At 36.8% G+C, this 15,819-nt stretch overlaps 2 protein-coding genes across 5 annotated transcripts in view; one reads left to right on the top strand and one right to left on the bottom strand.

The window, feature by feature from the left end:
- pde4ba (phosphodiesterase 4B, cAMP-specific a) overlaps positions 1-15,819 on the bottom strand; it is a 343,053-nt gene that overhangs the window by 13,537 nt on the left and 313,697 nt on the right. For 3 of the 4 annotated variants that reach the window (XM_022675871.2, XM_049479226.1, XM_049479227.1), the window contains one exon: positions 11,034-11,146. In XM_022675871.2, the coding sequence (XP_022531592.2) occupies positions 11,034-11,146 (113 nt within the window). Of the gene's footprint in view, positions 1-2,793; positions 3,016-11,033; positions 11,147-15,819 lie in introns of those variants that run through there. The other variant, XM_049479228.1, reaches the window with a different exon arrangement.
- Positions 1-15,819, top strand: part of LOC111195860 (G2/M phase-specific E3 ubiquitin-protein ligase-like) — a 675,934-nt gene that overhangs the window by 403,206 nt on the left and 256,909 nt on the right. The gene's annotated exons all lie outside the window — the stretch shown is intronic.

The following is a 15,819-nucleotide window of genomic DNA, read 5'->3' as shown; positions in this document are numbered from 1 at the left end:
AACATTGAGATGCTTTGGGAAAAGAGGGTCTGAAACAATAATAGGATATTAATAGTGAGAATAGGTTCCTCTATATATGTTAATAAACATGCTCTGATGTGTTATTTAGTTTAAATTAGTACTTTAAATATATACATTATATGTCATACATTTTCTAATTATTATATATATTTTTAGAATGCTTTAATGCAGCTAATGCAATTGAAGTGTTTTGTTGATTTCTGTCTTGTTCACTACTCTTCCATTCCACTAGTGGGCAGTATAAACCTGTAAAGCATCTACTGATAAGTTCCGAAATAATAGATTTGACTCAGATTTAACCTCCAATAGACCAAACAAGCTTCAGACAGTATGCAGCAGCACAGTCAAACCCAACCAAGCACTCAACAAACCATATATAGTACATAAAAATGTGCCTTTAAATTCAGAAAAAAATCATTATTTCTTATTCTCATCCCGTCTGATCATTAAATGAAACACATCAAAAGCACCCATTAAAATCACTGACAAGACGCCACCCAAGAAGCCCTGACTCCACACCACCCATGAATTATTCTGACCTAATGGCCGCCTGCGGCCGGGTTGTGGTGGAATGCCCCTTCAGACTGCGCCACCATTGAGGAGGGAGATTGTTAGTCATGATAGTGTCATTCACAGAAGCGCAGACTGTAAGAGCGGTAAGTCCATTCTGCTCTTTCTCCTGCACTCACAAGCAACATCGGCATGAGGAAACCTGCTGACGCACTTCAAGGTGACAAACCGGTTCACGAGGAAAACACACGTTATGACATAGCGGCCTTCTTGAGAAAGGAGCTCAGTGTAAGAGGCTGTGCCAAATATCATGCCGAACAAGCAGAAGCTATGAGCAAATAGTGTCTCACTTCCCCTAAATGACTGAATTGCCTGTGTGTGTGTGCGCAAGTGTGTGGGTTTAATGTGTGTGTTGTGTGTTTGAATGAAGCAAAGTATATGCAGCCAAAATTCACAGTCAATCATTTGTCTAAAAGAAATGGAGAATAAGATAAAACGATAAGAAAGTGAGAAATTAAATTCTATTGACTTGATAAATGACTTGGTTATAGAGTTTTATATTTCGAAACAGATGATTAAATTTATATATTGCCTATATAACTCATTTTTATTAAGAGCATCAGTAACATACTGAATTGTATTAAAGACTATATAATATTATATAGTCAAGTGCACGCTAATGTAACTATATTTAAACCTATACAATATTGTACAGAGAATGCTAAAATAGTTTACAATGTATAGGCTCATATAATATTACAACATACTGTTTAATTTAAGGCGATACAACAATATATAACACATGATAAACTCTATTTAAGCCTATATAATAATATAATTAAGCACATTATACTATACTGTACAAACATTGTATATAATCATATATAATACAAATGAACATTTTTGTATTTAAGCCTATTATTATACAATAATATATATAGCAAACACTAATATAATATATAAAATTCTATGAGTCTATATAGTAATATGTATTACATGCCAGTATATTGTATATATGCTTATTCCACAGTACACAGTACATGCAAAAATGAATTTTATTTAATCTTATATAATATATATATATATATATATATATATATATATATATATATATATATATATATATATATATATATAGTATACTGTAACTATATTGTATATAATGATATATAGCACAAATGAACATCTTATATTCAAGTCTATTAAATAATAATATATATCACACACTAATATAAATGTAATAAAAAAAATCGGTATAATAATGTGTAGTACAAGCTAATAAAATTGATTTAAAACCTATTCCGTGATGTGCAGAATATTAGAGGCCTATATAATGTACTATACTATACTTTACAATATTATATAGTCTGTACGAACATAGATATTCTATTTATTTTGGAATATAATAATGCAAATCTTATGCTAATACATCGTGTATTAAATATATATATATATATATATATATATATATATATATATATATATATATATATATATATATATATATATATTTACGTGTATAATCACTGTCCAAAGAAAAACATGTAATTCTTTTTATCTCAGAGAGACAAAACCTTCTTAATTTTGAATAAAAAACAATGTAAAAAAAAAAAAGTAGAAAAGAACATTTCTTTTGGTCCACCATTCATCAAGCAATTTTGACACAGTGTAAGGGACAGTTTTTGTGTTTAAATTAAGTAGTAAACTAAAAACTGACACAAAATGAGGACACTTGCTTTTCACTGGACTGCGACAACTTATAATAAAACTAAAAAGAAGTTTTGAATTCTACAAAAATATATTATTATTATTATTATTATTATTATTATTATTATTATTATTATTATTATTATTATTATTATACAATGCAGGCTACCACTCAGCATTAAGCCTGGCAACCTCAGCAGACCTCAGACACTGAAGCACACACTGCCTGCTGTTTGATTAGAGCAGCTTTGCCAGCGCTGGCCCAGCTTTGGCCCAATATTCCAGATGTCTGACAAGCATGTAGAAATGCATTAAAACCGGGGGACATTCAGTCAGCCTGACAGGAGCTCAGAGAGCACTGTGTCAGAGTCAACTTCACCAACATAAGAGCATTAAACACAACAGAATAAAAAAAAGAGGAGTAATCCCCCCTCTCTGCTCATCACTAAATCTAGACCGAAAAGAATAATCTAACAGCATCTGTTTAGAATAAAAATCATCAATAAAATAACATTAAAAACACACATTCGCACACATACTGCAGAGAATGCTCACCTTTCTCCAGCAATTCACTTTTCCAAACTTTCTCTGCTCTTTCCTCTCGAAGCAGCAAGCTCCCATTTTGAGGCGGCGGGTTCAGTCCTGCTCTGTGTGTCTGTGTGTGGAATTGTGGGTCCGTGCGCTAGGGCTAAGTAATGCTGAGGTTTGGCATTTGACAGACGCAATAGTGTTACTGACTCACTTTGAGCTGTGTGAGCTGACTACCCTGCTGTGTATGAGTGTGTCACCCTCTACACACACGCCCTCTAATGCTGGGCCCTCCCTCTACTGCCTCCAGCTTACACACACACACACACACACACACACACACACACATAGACACAGTAGTAGCTCTTACCCAATTGCAACACAGTTTACAGTGTATATAGTCTTTGCACTGGAATGAGATCCAACATACAGATGAGATCTAAGCTCTTCCTGTCATCAATGTAAACAACACATATGTACACACACACATACACATAAACACACACGCACACACACTTGGTTTTATACTAGAATCATGGGATGGGAGTCACACATGCATTGTTTTTTTAGGACATATCACATTTAGGTGTTATATACACTACCGGTAAGAGCACACTATTTTTTTTAAATCATCCAATAGCAGTGCGGTACGGCCCAGACAATCTGCTTTTTTATTTTCTCATCTTAGCAATGACTTGTATTGCACTTCCTTACCCGTCAGACCTCTAACTCTACTCTTCCCTGCTGAAACTGAAATTGAATCCAGTGTTAAGCTGAGCTAAAGGCTGGTGTTGCCATGTGGGTCAGCCAGACGTTACTCTTCCTCTACAAGTTTTCTCCAGTTTCCTTCAGTTTCCAAGAGTTCTCTGACTTAATTTGTAATTTCTCTAAAGAAAATAAGTTTTTCCTAATATTAAACTTACATTTTCCCAGTTTTTTATTGATTTGTTTCTTTAAAGACCCTGCAAGTTAAGTGCACGATCTTGTGGACCCGAAGAGCTTAAATGGCATAAATGAAATAAATAAATAAATGGGGTGTTCTAAAACTTTTGATCAGTATATATACGCATTTCTCTATGTAATTAATATATGTCATATTTATCCTTTTTGTAGAAGTCTACAAACAAAAGTAAATAAAAAAACATTCGTTAATTAAGTAATTTTAGAGCATTTCTTTTGATTCCATTAATTTAAATCATTGTTAAAATCTGACACAATTAAACTGCCAGATTTAAATTTTAAACAGTAAAGATTTATTTATATTTAGATAAATATACACCCTATATCTTATTTTTCGTGTTTTTGTACATTAATTTTGAATTTAAATTTAAAGAGTATAAAGATAAAATTGATATTCTGGATATAAAGCGTTTTATTATGATAATGAAATAGTATATTGTCACTGTCTGTTACACTGTGCCAAAATTTCTTGATAAATGGACCAAGAGACATACTTCAAAAATATCTGAAATAAACTCTTTTTACATTGACTTCCATAGAAAGTTAAGAAGGTTTTATCTTTCTCCAGTAAAGTTGCTTTTTTTTTTGGAGTTTTTTATTGGACAGTGACACAGACACACAAATCTGTGTCCTGAGACTGTGTGAAAACACACAGGCACATCACTATCTGATAGCACAGAAGAGCCAAAGGCAAACCTTAAACAAAGCTGGCACGCATCTTGTGTCCTAGAACTGTGCACTTCATGCTCACCTGATATGTATAATCCTGTGTAGCATGTGCCGGGTCAGCGGACTAGACCTCCAAACACTCCTTACATAAGAAAAGACCTAATTACAGCTCCTGGGTCATTCTACTTCTAATTCTACTTCATTTTCACTAGACCTATTTCATTTAACACTGTGTTTAAACTCTAAATATACAGCTCTGAAAAAAATAAGAGACCACTTAAAAATTTTTTACCAAATTGAAAACGTCTGGAATATAATCAAGAGGAAGATGGATGATTACAAGCCATCAAACCAAGCTGAACTGCTTGAATTTTTGCACCAGGAGTGGCATAAAGTTATCCAAAAGCAGTGTGTAAGACTGGTGGAGGAGAACATGCCAAGATGCATGAAAACTGTGAATAAAAACCAGGGTTATTCCACCAAATATTGATTTTTAAAACTGAATATGAACTTCTTTTCTTTGCATTATTTGAGGTCTGAAAGTTCTGCATCTGTTTTGTTACTTCAGCCATTTCTCATTTTCTGCAAATAAATGCTGTAAATTACAATATTTTTATTTGGAATTTGGAAGAAATGTTGTCTGTAGTTTATAGAATAAAACAACAATGTTCATTTTACTCAAACATATACATATAAATATCAAAATCAGAGAAAATTATTTAGAAACTGAAGCTTCTTTTTTTTCAGAGCTGTATATCTGTACACTTAAATTCCTCACTCTCATAAACACATACGTTACTCTCATACTAGTTCAACAGCAAGATAATTCATAGTAGTTAAAACATAAACGTTAAAATAACAATCTCCTTTGCCATTTTTTTGTTGATTTTTTGTTTTAAAAGCAGAGAGTAAAAGTAGTGTTGCCATTAATATGTTCATTAAAGAACTAGAATTAGTATTTCTTAATGTTATTACTATTATTAAACAAATTCTTCATTGCATCAGCTTTGAAACTCGAAACCAGAGTTACAAAACCGTACTCTTGTGACTGTTATTGGGACACTGCCTCCGGAGGACACAGCAAATAGACATTAAGGAGAGACACTATTTGCAGATATTACTTTGCTTTCTTAAGATAAGCACTTCTTCTCTGATCCTCTACTGGCTCTGACGTCATTGGCTGTGCATATTGGATTCTCACCGAGCCGAACCAAGAGTCCGATCTGATGCTGAACTCTGATATTCCAGCTCTCCAAATATTTTCCTTTAGTCTAATCTGCTCCTCAGTAGAGGCTAAATGAACCAAAATTCTGCCTTTAGAACCTCCAGCAGCATGACGCACTGACGATGTCTGTATTGACTGTGATCATGTAGCATCTACATCTCCTGCTGATCTACCGGTACATTATTTACAATCTTTTATCTGTGTTGATTGTGCATGACCCAGTGTGAGCCATATGACAGTTAAACTACTACTAATACTTGAAAGTGTATTTTTATTGATATACAATATGAATCATGTTATTTATTGTTAGTGAGGTCTGCACACATTAGATCTCTCTTTATTGTATATAACTCGGTATATAATTATTTTAAGTCATATATATGTTATTAAACAAAGTTTTGGACACTCTTGTTAAATGCAACATTTTGACTTTTGACTTTGTTAAGTAGGAAAAAGTAAGAAAACAAAAGAAAATGAAATGAAATTTACAATAATTATGTTTGATTCAGTTCCTTTCTGAATTTAACAGATTAAAAATAAATATCATATTTTTAATGCATTCTTTTAGGAACATGTTAAAATGAAATAAGCAAATAAATGGATAGAGAATGTAAACATACATAAAGTACCATTTACAAGTTTGGACACACCTTAAATTCAGCATATATATTTTTTTATTTTATTTTTTTTAATTAAATTATTCAAATTTGTTTCTGCATTGTAAATTAATACTAAAGTCATTCACTTATTATTATAATATACTGAAGTCAGTATTTATTTAGTAAACAAAAAAGTGTTATACAAACCAGAATATGTTTTAAATTTTAGATTCTACAAAGTAGCACCTCTTGCTTAGATTCCAGTTTTGCACATCTTGGCTGCATTTTCTCAGTCAACTTTATGAGGTATGAGGCTTTCAGTTAACAGCTGTTCTGAACTTCTTAATTGTGTGATTTTTTTCTTTTCCTTTTTACCGTGTTTGAGAGCATCAGTTGTGTTGTGAAAAGGTAGAGTTGGTATACAATAAATCCATATTTAAGCCAGAACTTCGCAAAAAAATAATTTAAGAAAGGAAAGTCAGTTAATCTGAAAGATTTCAGTGTAGTCGCAAAGATTACCAAAAACTTTATGATAAAACTGGCTCTTATCAGGACCATCCCAGCAAAGGAAGACCAAGAGTTACCTCTGTTGCACAGGATAATTTCATCAGAGTATTTTGGTTCGTTTAACACTTTTAAGTTACTACATACTACATCCTATTCTGAATGACTATAGTATTCAGATTTATAATGCAGAAAAAATAAACATTGAATGAGAAGGTGTGTGTGCAAACTTTTGAATGGTAATGTACAAGTAGACAATCAGAACATAATTGTGATTTAAAATAATATTTAATAGTGAACTAAAATATCTGCATTTTATTCATCTGACTGCACACATTTGTACACACACTGCGTTTATCTGGGAAAAATATTAGAATATATTTTTTTGTTATTATGCCAGGTGTAACAGGATTTAGGTGCAATTCTCTTCAGTATAAATCCCATATCACTGCATCTCTACAGACAATATTCAGAAAATACTGTACTTATAAAAGTCTATCACAGCATAAGATAAGATCTCGTCTTATTGCCCTCCCCTAATCTGCACTGCACTGGCTTTAAGTTTGGTTTGGTGTGCATTAAGGGTGTTTGTGCACAGTGTATGTGTGTGTGTGTGTGTGTGTATGTATTCATCCCCATTGTGTTGAGAAGAGTCTCCTTGCTGTAGTGTGTGTGTGTGTGTGTGTGTGTGTCAGTTTGACGTCAGCAGAAGCAGAAACAAACAGGGAGCATGGCCTTGCCCTACCACACAGCACTCTCTTCCATTGTAGTCTGCACCCGGCATGAGCTTAGGAAGGAGACAGGAAACCTGAGTCACACAGCTGCGCCGAACACACACTCACACACACACACACACACACACACACACACTCACTCATTCACAGTGGTGTCAGACCGAGCAGCAGCTGATCGGATACTGGTCAGCATGTGTATTCCATTCGCACAAACACATCCAGCAAAACGACCGCTGAGAAATTACCACGGACGTCACACTCACTGATTATAATGTGTGCTGCGTTTCTCACTAACATAATTCTCTGCTTCATGAACACGTGAGGTAATAAAGGGTCAAATTTATGTTTAGTATTTAATGGCACATTTCAGATTCAACCACATACAAACATTGCACAGCTCCAATATACTGGCAATAACAACATAGAGATTGTATAGGGTCCTGTGTGTGCGTCCTTCTGCCCTAAACACACCCTTCATACACTCCAGCCTTTATATACTCAGCCTATGGTGTCTCGCAACTTTTAAAAAGAAAATGAATCAAAACTATTCATAATATACAAAGATGTACAACTACTTCATTAGTGTACTTTAGTGCGAAAAATGCTGTATCTGTATCTACTGGAGTATAATTTATATATATATATATATATATATATATATATATATATATATATATATATATATATATATTTACCTCAATACTTTTACTCTGATACATTTTTAACGTGATGCATCATTACTTGTTACAATTATAAAAATATTAGGAATTATTCTAAACCCCCATTATCACTAAAGCCGAGCGGTAGATGCTCTGCACTGTTACCAGGGTTGATGAAGCTACTCATTAATTGATTAAGCTGATATTATAAGAAGAACACGCTATTATCACTGCTAACTTTCCACTGCTTTCTGTAATAACTACACTAATAACACATTATTGTACTTTTATTTTCAGTACTTCAGTAGTACATTTTACAATAAACTACTTGCTTAAATACTTAAAGGTCACCTTCCGCGAAAATCCGATTTTTCTTGTTTTTTGTGGAATACAGTAGGTCTCTCCGAGTTGAATGTGTACACCTGCACATTAAACTGTTTTGCAACCCCCATTGTCTGCAGGAGCTAAGCAAAGAAATCCCCCCTCCCCCCCTCCGAAAAACGGGTGAATTTTGAATTATCTTTCTGCCTACGTAGGCAGAAACTCACAGACCAGCCCACCTTGGCTCGAGAAACTCCCAGAGGCGGAGCTGAAGCGACGCAACATCACCGCTCATCAGTTAGGAGGTGGGAGGCAGTGAGCGGCAGAGCGGTGGAGGGGCGTCGCAGTGCTCCTAGCCAATCAGAGGAGAGATATTTGCATGCTGTTTGCATGTATGAATATTCATGAGCAAAGCTGGAATCCGGTCATTTTGGACACACCCCTAAAACAGTCCATTAAAAAAGAGCTATACAGAGACACCTGAGCACTTTTTTTTTACAAAAACGGCTCACATGTCATTCATTCATACTAGAGACCACAACTAGACATTTTAAAATGAAAGAAAAAACGACGGAAGGTGACCTTTAAGTACAAACAAATGTTTCTACTTAAATGTGGTGCTAAAAGAACACTTTTTCTATCACTTTTTATAGAGCACTTGTACTTTTACTCAAGTGTGGCTCTCTAGTACTTTACACAGCTCTGATGATACATAAAAAAATACCAGAACCCTAACCCAGAATGCATAGAAATCATATTTTATGGGCTTGATCAACTTTTTTTTTTTACTTCTTTTTGGTCCAAGCTGCACACTATGTGTAGACATTAATATATTTTTTGTGAATATTGAAATTTTGATGAAAATGTGGTTAAAATCCTAGAATTACAAACTTTTTGAATTGTTCATGGTGACCCTGTTCTATTAAAAAAAAAAAAATGGAAATCCATGTTTTTTATTGGACAGCACTGAATATTCTGTCTAATTTTCTGCAAAACCTCCAAAACACACTTTTCTCGCTCCAAAACCAGACAAGCCTCCAGGACCTCATTTAATATCCTCATAACTGCAAGCTGGAAATGCCATCAGCTGCAGAGCAGACACAGTAATGTAGCTCCAGCTCCAAACCCAAGGCTGAAAATGCTTCACAGTAGCGTCAGACATGCTAAAACCTGCTCAATGAGGAAAGCAGACTCAGTAGACCTGCTCTACTCAACACACAGAGCACAGTAGCCTCTGCTCAGGACTTCAGCCATGTACATGCAGCATATAGACCATGCTGGAGGAACAGCTCAAGCACCATCTCCTTGGTTTTTAAAGGCTCCATATCTTCTATGATGGAAATATTTAATTGGATTTAATTGGATTACGTTTTTTGCTGGGTGCTGTATACTTATAACCCTATAGGTGCCTATTTGTTGGTCTGTGTTTGAGTTTCTATGAATCTAGAACTAGAGCTCAGAGTTTTAGTGTTGAAAGTGGTAGTTTGCGTTAGCAGATGTAACAGAAGTGGTAGTGCAATAAATTAGCTGCCTGAAGACTTGCACTTGTGTGGAGGCAAGCCCACTGGCCTGACTTTCAATAGCTCCATTCACTAAAGTGGTCAGACGTCGAGACGTATGAAGGCGCTGACAGACTCTAGACAAAAGCAAGTCAATAAAAAACAGTCGATATCTGGGTGCAGCAGTTTGGGTGCTGAGGCCAGAAAACAAAACGTCAGTATATAGCACTTAAGTGTCTCGAAACCTATTTTTTAAATAGATTTTAGAATTGGTATGGCCCAGCTGTGTGAGAAGAGAATGCTTGGCATGTTTGTGTTTGTGTGTGTTATTTTGAAGGCAAAATTATCCTGAATTGGTAGGAAAATCAGAGAATCAGACAAGAACAAGGCTAGAACAAGGTTAGTGATGGTTTGCACTAAAGAAAATTTACTAGATATTATTTTAGAGGGGCTCCTAGACCCTTAGTAGAACAATGGTGGAACCTTTTCTGCCACTGTGTAGAAAGTGAGTTCTATTCAGATTTTAAAGAACCCTAAAGAACTGTCAAAAAAGCCTTTCTAAAGGAAAGTGTAGGGATGAAAGTGTTATGCTCTACTTAAAATGAGTAAATCATCAAAGTATGTTTGTCCATCCATATAAGCATTCGATTAGTGACCATCATCATTCTGTTCAGCTTTTAAATAACCCTAAAGAACCCCTAAAGAACATCCTTTAAAGGAGAGTGAATGTACTGTATTACTTAAAATGAGCACATCATTAAAGTATGTTTGTCCAACCATTTAAGCATTCGATTTGAGACCATCATGGTCCTATTCAGCTTTCAAAGAACCCTAAAGAACCCTTAAAGAACCTCTTTTAAAGGAAAATGCTGTACTGAGAGTCAATGTACTGTATTACTTAACATTAGCACATCACCAAAGTATGCATGGAGTTTGCACGGATGCATCAAATCAATCAAGTGAATTTAATGCAGTACTTTTAAGTGTATGACTCAATGCAAAAAAAAGTGTGTATGCATTTTTCTCATTAAAAAAATGTATGTTTGCAAATGCAAGCGTGTGTGTGTTTGTGCACATGCTGAAGAATCTCTGCTCACCTTGTTGGAGGCCATGTCGCTGACCGAGCGGTACGTCTGGATGGTCTCCAGCTGGTCCAGGCACCAGTCCAGCTCCTCCATGGTCTCCACGGCCAGCTTCTGGTACGAGTCGTCTGGGTAGAGGCACAGAGAGACGGGCGCACAGTCAAAACCTTCCTGCATGGCCACTCCAGCACCGGCCGCCAAGCGATCCTTCATCCTGGGCTCGCGCAAACACACCGAGGGGCTTGCGCTCACACACACACTAACTCACACAGGCACACACTGTATGGCTGGCTGGCTAACTGGAAGAGTTTTTTTTTTCTTTTTTCTTCCCCTCTCTTTACTCTCCTTCGTTTACTGGCTGAGGCAAGGTGATACTGCCTCCTGGCTCTATGCCCCCTGCTCTAAGCCCCCTCCCTCTCCCTCTCCCTCTCTCTCTCTCTCTCTCTCTCTCTCTCTCTCTCTCTCTCTCTTTCTCGCCTCGCTGTGTGAGTTGTCTCTTGGCTCTGTGCCTTCAACCAAATACCCCCCCATGTTAGCTGTGATGTCAATAGAGAGGAAGATGAAGGAGGGGGGGGGGGTGCTTTGCATAGCTTTACACACACACATACACACACACACACACACACACAAACAAATAACACTTCCTCATTTACAAAAAACTAAACCTCAGGCCAGGAAACACAAACTAACACACACACACACATTGTCATATACACATTGTTCATCATACGCACATTCACACGCACACACACACACATACACACTTTATACCACATCTGCACTCCATTCACGCTCACACTAACAGGCTAACAGGCGTGTCGGATTCCGTGCAGTTGTTCTGACCTCAGTCTGGACCGAGGTGACCCCTGTGTGGGTCAGTGTGAAGCAGCAGAACTGCATAAAAGAGGGGGAGAGGGCCTCAGAGGCTCCGGGACACACACCGGCCCTTGTGTGGCTCCCAGCTGCGCAACAACACAGCAGAGGAGTGTTCATACGAACACAGGCCCGGGTGTGATCTCGGCTGGGTGGGACGATATGACGATCTCACTAAAGTACTGTGCAATAAATTATGTCACAGCATGAGTTTTCTAAGAGTGCCTAAAGTGTATTAAGTTTCTTTGAGTTTAAATCCTGATGATGCCAGAAGTTCAAGAGAATGTGGGATCCAGCTCAACTGATCCAGTTTAACTCAAGTGTTAATGTGAATTTGTGAAATAATAAATAAAAACTAAATAAAATCTTTATATAAAAGCATGGATGAATGGCTGTCACACAGTTACTGAATATCACTAAAACCTTACTGCTTAATTTTGAGTGGAGGTGAATGTAAAAATATTATATTTTAAGTCTACCTTTCAAGCATTTCTATGGTTTATTCAGGCCATGAAATTCAGGCATAATTCCAGCAAACAATTTGTTAGTTAGTAATAGTAGTTATTTTATTTTAATTCTAACTTTTTTCCCATTTTCTCCCCAATTTACACAGCCAATTACCCAACCCACTCATTAAGAATCCCCCCATCACTAGTGATGCCCCAACAACAGGAGGGTGAAGACTAGCACATGCCTCCTCTGATACACATGAAGTCAGCCACCGCCTCTCTTCGAACTGCTGCTGACGCAGCATTGCCAATTTGCATCACAGTGCGCTCGAAGGAAAGTGCAGCGACTCGGTTCTGAAAAGACACACCTTATATTTGCCCACCCCTAAACCCATCCCATGTCTTCTACAATTTAAAAGAATACAAATTAAAACAATACACACTGCCTGACCAAAACAAAAGTAAATGATCTGGAGTTGCTGCTGCATTTGGTCAGGTCTAGGTTCAGCAACAGTATGTGCTGAAAGAAGAAGGTCAGCTGACTACCTGAATATACTGAATATAGACCAGGTTATTCCATCAATTGATTTTTTATTCCCTGATGGAAAGGCCATATTCCAAGATGACAATGGCAGGATTCATAGGGCTGGAATTGTGAAAGAGTGGTTCAGGGTGCATGAGAGTCCAGATCTTAACCCCATTGAGAATCTTTGGGATTTGCTGGAGAAGGCTTTGTGCAGAGGTCAGACTCTACCATCATCAATGCTGCAAGATCTTGGTGAAAAATTAATGCAACACTGGATTGAAATAAATCTTGTAATATTGCAGAAACGTATCAAAACAATGCCACAGCGAATGCGTCAATGCGAGTGCGAGTGCAATCAAAGCTAAAGGCGGTTCAACAAAATATTAGTGTGTGACCTTTTTTTTGTGACCAGGCAGTGTATAATAACAGTACTTATGACAGTAATTAACACTGTTAAACAGATACATAATGTCTCAACTCAAGTCATCAGGTCTTCAGTTATGAAGCTCAAAATACTGACATGTAGCTACTGGCTATATACGACCCTCAGGTGGGTTCTAAATGATTTTTAAAAAATGATATCACCACCACTGACATGAGACTGTGAATATTGATATGACATTATTGTCCAGCCCTTCTACAGAACCAAACTCAACCCAAACTAATAATAACAGCTGTTACAATCAGATGCTCACAGTTTCCATTGCATTTCCATTGCAAACTTACTGTATTTAAAACTGCTGGCAGTTATAACTGGATGCATAACTGACCACATTCTTTTAGGCAAAACCCTATCTTCCTTAAGCATAACGGTCAAAAGTGAGTGCAGTTCATTTTACGCCCTTGAGTCAAGCTTGTTCTTCTCTCAGTTCCTAGTTTCGGTAAATGTGAAGTGATTCGTTAAAACTGTGCTGAAGTTGGAAGGATCTCTATGATGTTGTAAAGGGGATTCTTAACATTCTTTATTCTGCTGTCTATTGAAGTTCATTGCACTTATTGTTGCTGCCAATGAAAAACACAAATCTCCATTGTTGTTTTTGATTTATATATTACTACATAATTTGAACACACAAAATGTAACGTATACTGTGCCAAAATGTCTTGATAAAAGGACCAAAATAAACACTTAAAAATGACCTGAAATAAACTCTTTTTACATTGACTATCATTAAAAGCTTGAAAGTTTTTTTTTCTTTCTCCTGTAAAAGATGCTGTTTTGAAGACACTTGTTTTTTATTGGGCAGCGACGTTATGTGCAGTTAAAACAATGCTGCCTAACTGCCTAAAAAAACTGTCACACCTGATACACACACAGACTCTCACACTGCTCTGACTGTAGGAGTAACAGAAACTCAGCTGTTACCACAAACACGCCACATCCGCCTCTTCATTCTACAACATTTTACACACACAAACACACACACACACACACACACACACACACACACACACACTAACAACAAAAGTACCACAGCTTGCGTAGTCCCTGTGCAGGAAAAATATTTGCAATAGAGTAGAACACTGAAGCCAAACCTACTGAAGAACCAGCTAGAGATAAGTTAGAGGTGGGTGTAACAAACAGGGATCTTGCACCATTTAAAAAGTCAAATTTAATGCTTTTTAAGACCTTTTTTAGACCACAATAAATATAATTTAAGACCCAAAAATGTATTTTTTTTTTGATAGAAAATAGTTTGTTGTATTGCATAATCAAAACTTAGTGCCACTAATGTTACTATATGTTATCTAGCTTGCTGCTAACCATAGTTCTCTCACCAGTAACGTAGCTAACTCGCTGCTAACATTACAATGTTAGCTAGCCCTCCACTAACCTTTGTTCTCTCCCCGGTAACTTAGCTAACTCGCTGCTAACATTACAATGTTAGCTAGCCCTCCACTAACCTTAGTTCTCTCCCCGGTAATGTAGCTAACTTACTGCTAACATTACAATGTTAGCTAGCCCTCCACTAACCTTAGTTCTCTCCCCGGTAACTTAGCTAACTCGCTGCTAACATTACAATGTTAGCTAGCCCTCCACTAACCTTAGTTCTCTCCCCGGTAATGTAGCTAACTTACTGCTAACATTACAATGTTAGCTAGCCCTCCACTAACCTTAGTTCTCTCCCCGGTAACATAGCTAACTCGCTGCTAACATTACAATGTTAGCTACCTCTCCACTAACCTTAGTTCTCCCCCCAGTGACGTAGCTAACTCGCTGCTAAAATTACTATGTTAGCTAGCTCACCGCTAACATTAGCTAGCTCTCCGTTAACCTTAGTTCTCTCCCCGGTAACGTAGCTAACTCGCTGCTAACATTACTATGTTAGTTAGCTCACCGCTAACATTAGCTAGCTCTCCGTTAACCTTAGTTCTCTTTCTGGTAACGTTAGCTAACTCACCATTAAGTTAGCATGTGCTTTCCCACTGGCATTAAACGCACAGTCTGAAAATGTAATACCTACAGCAAATTTACAGTAACTTTAAGACAATTTAAGACCTTAATTACCTGAATTTTAATTGAAGACATTTTACGAGTTTTTTACGGACCTGCAGAAACCCTGTGTAAAAAAAAAAAAACAGCACTGAGCTGAGAAGAAGTGGAACTGTGTTCTCTGAAGGAAATCACAGCATCCTCACAGCAAATGATCCAAAATATGGTGGAATATCTTTACTGGACAGTAGAGACAGTTTCCATACAATCACAGTGTAAAGAAGCACTGAATAAGCAGAAGTCCCAATACTGTTGTTTACACACACAGACACACACACACATTCTTTGAACTGCAAAACTCATCTGCACTGATAGCAGCACTGATTACGCTGCTTAATCCACCTCCCCCGACCCCCAGCTTTGTCCTTGAAGGACCTGATAAGTTTACTCAAATGCACACACTCGCATAAACCACCCACCCACTTCAGAAGATATGACATCAGATGAGCATCATTATTACTG

This window comes from Astyanax mexicanus, chromosome 5, assembly GCF_023375975.1.
Source record: "Astyanax mexicanus isolate ESR-SI-001 chromosome 5, AstMex3_surface, whole genome shotgun sequence".
Lineage (NCBI taxonomy): Eukaryota > Metazoa > Chordata > Actinopteri > Characiformes > Acestrorhamphidae > Astyanax > Astyanax mexicanus.
This window is presented reverse-complemented; position numbering and strand designations above follow the sequence as displayed.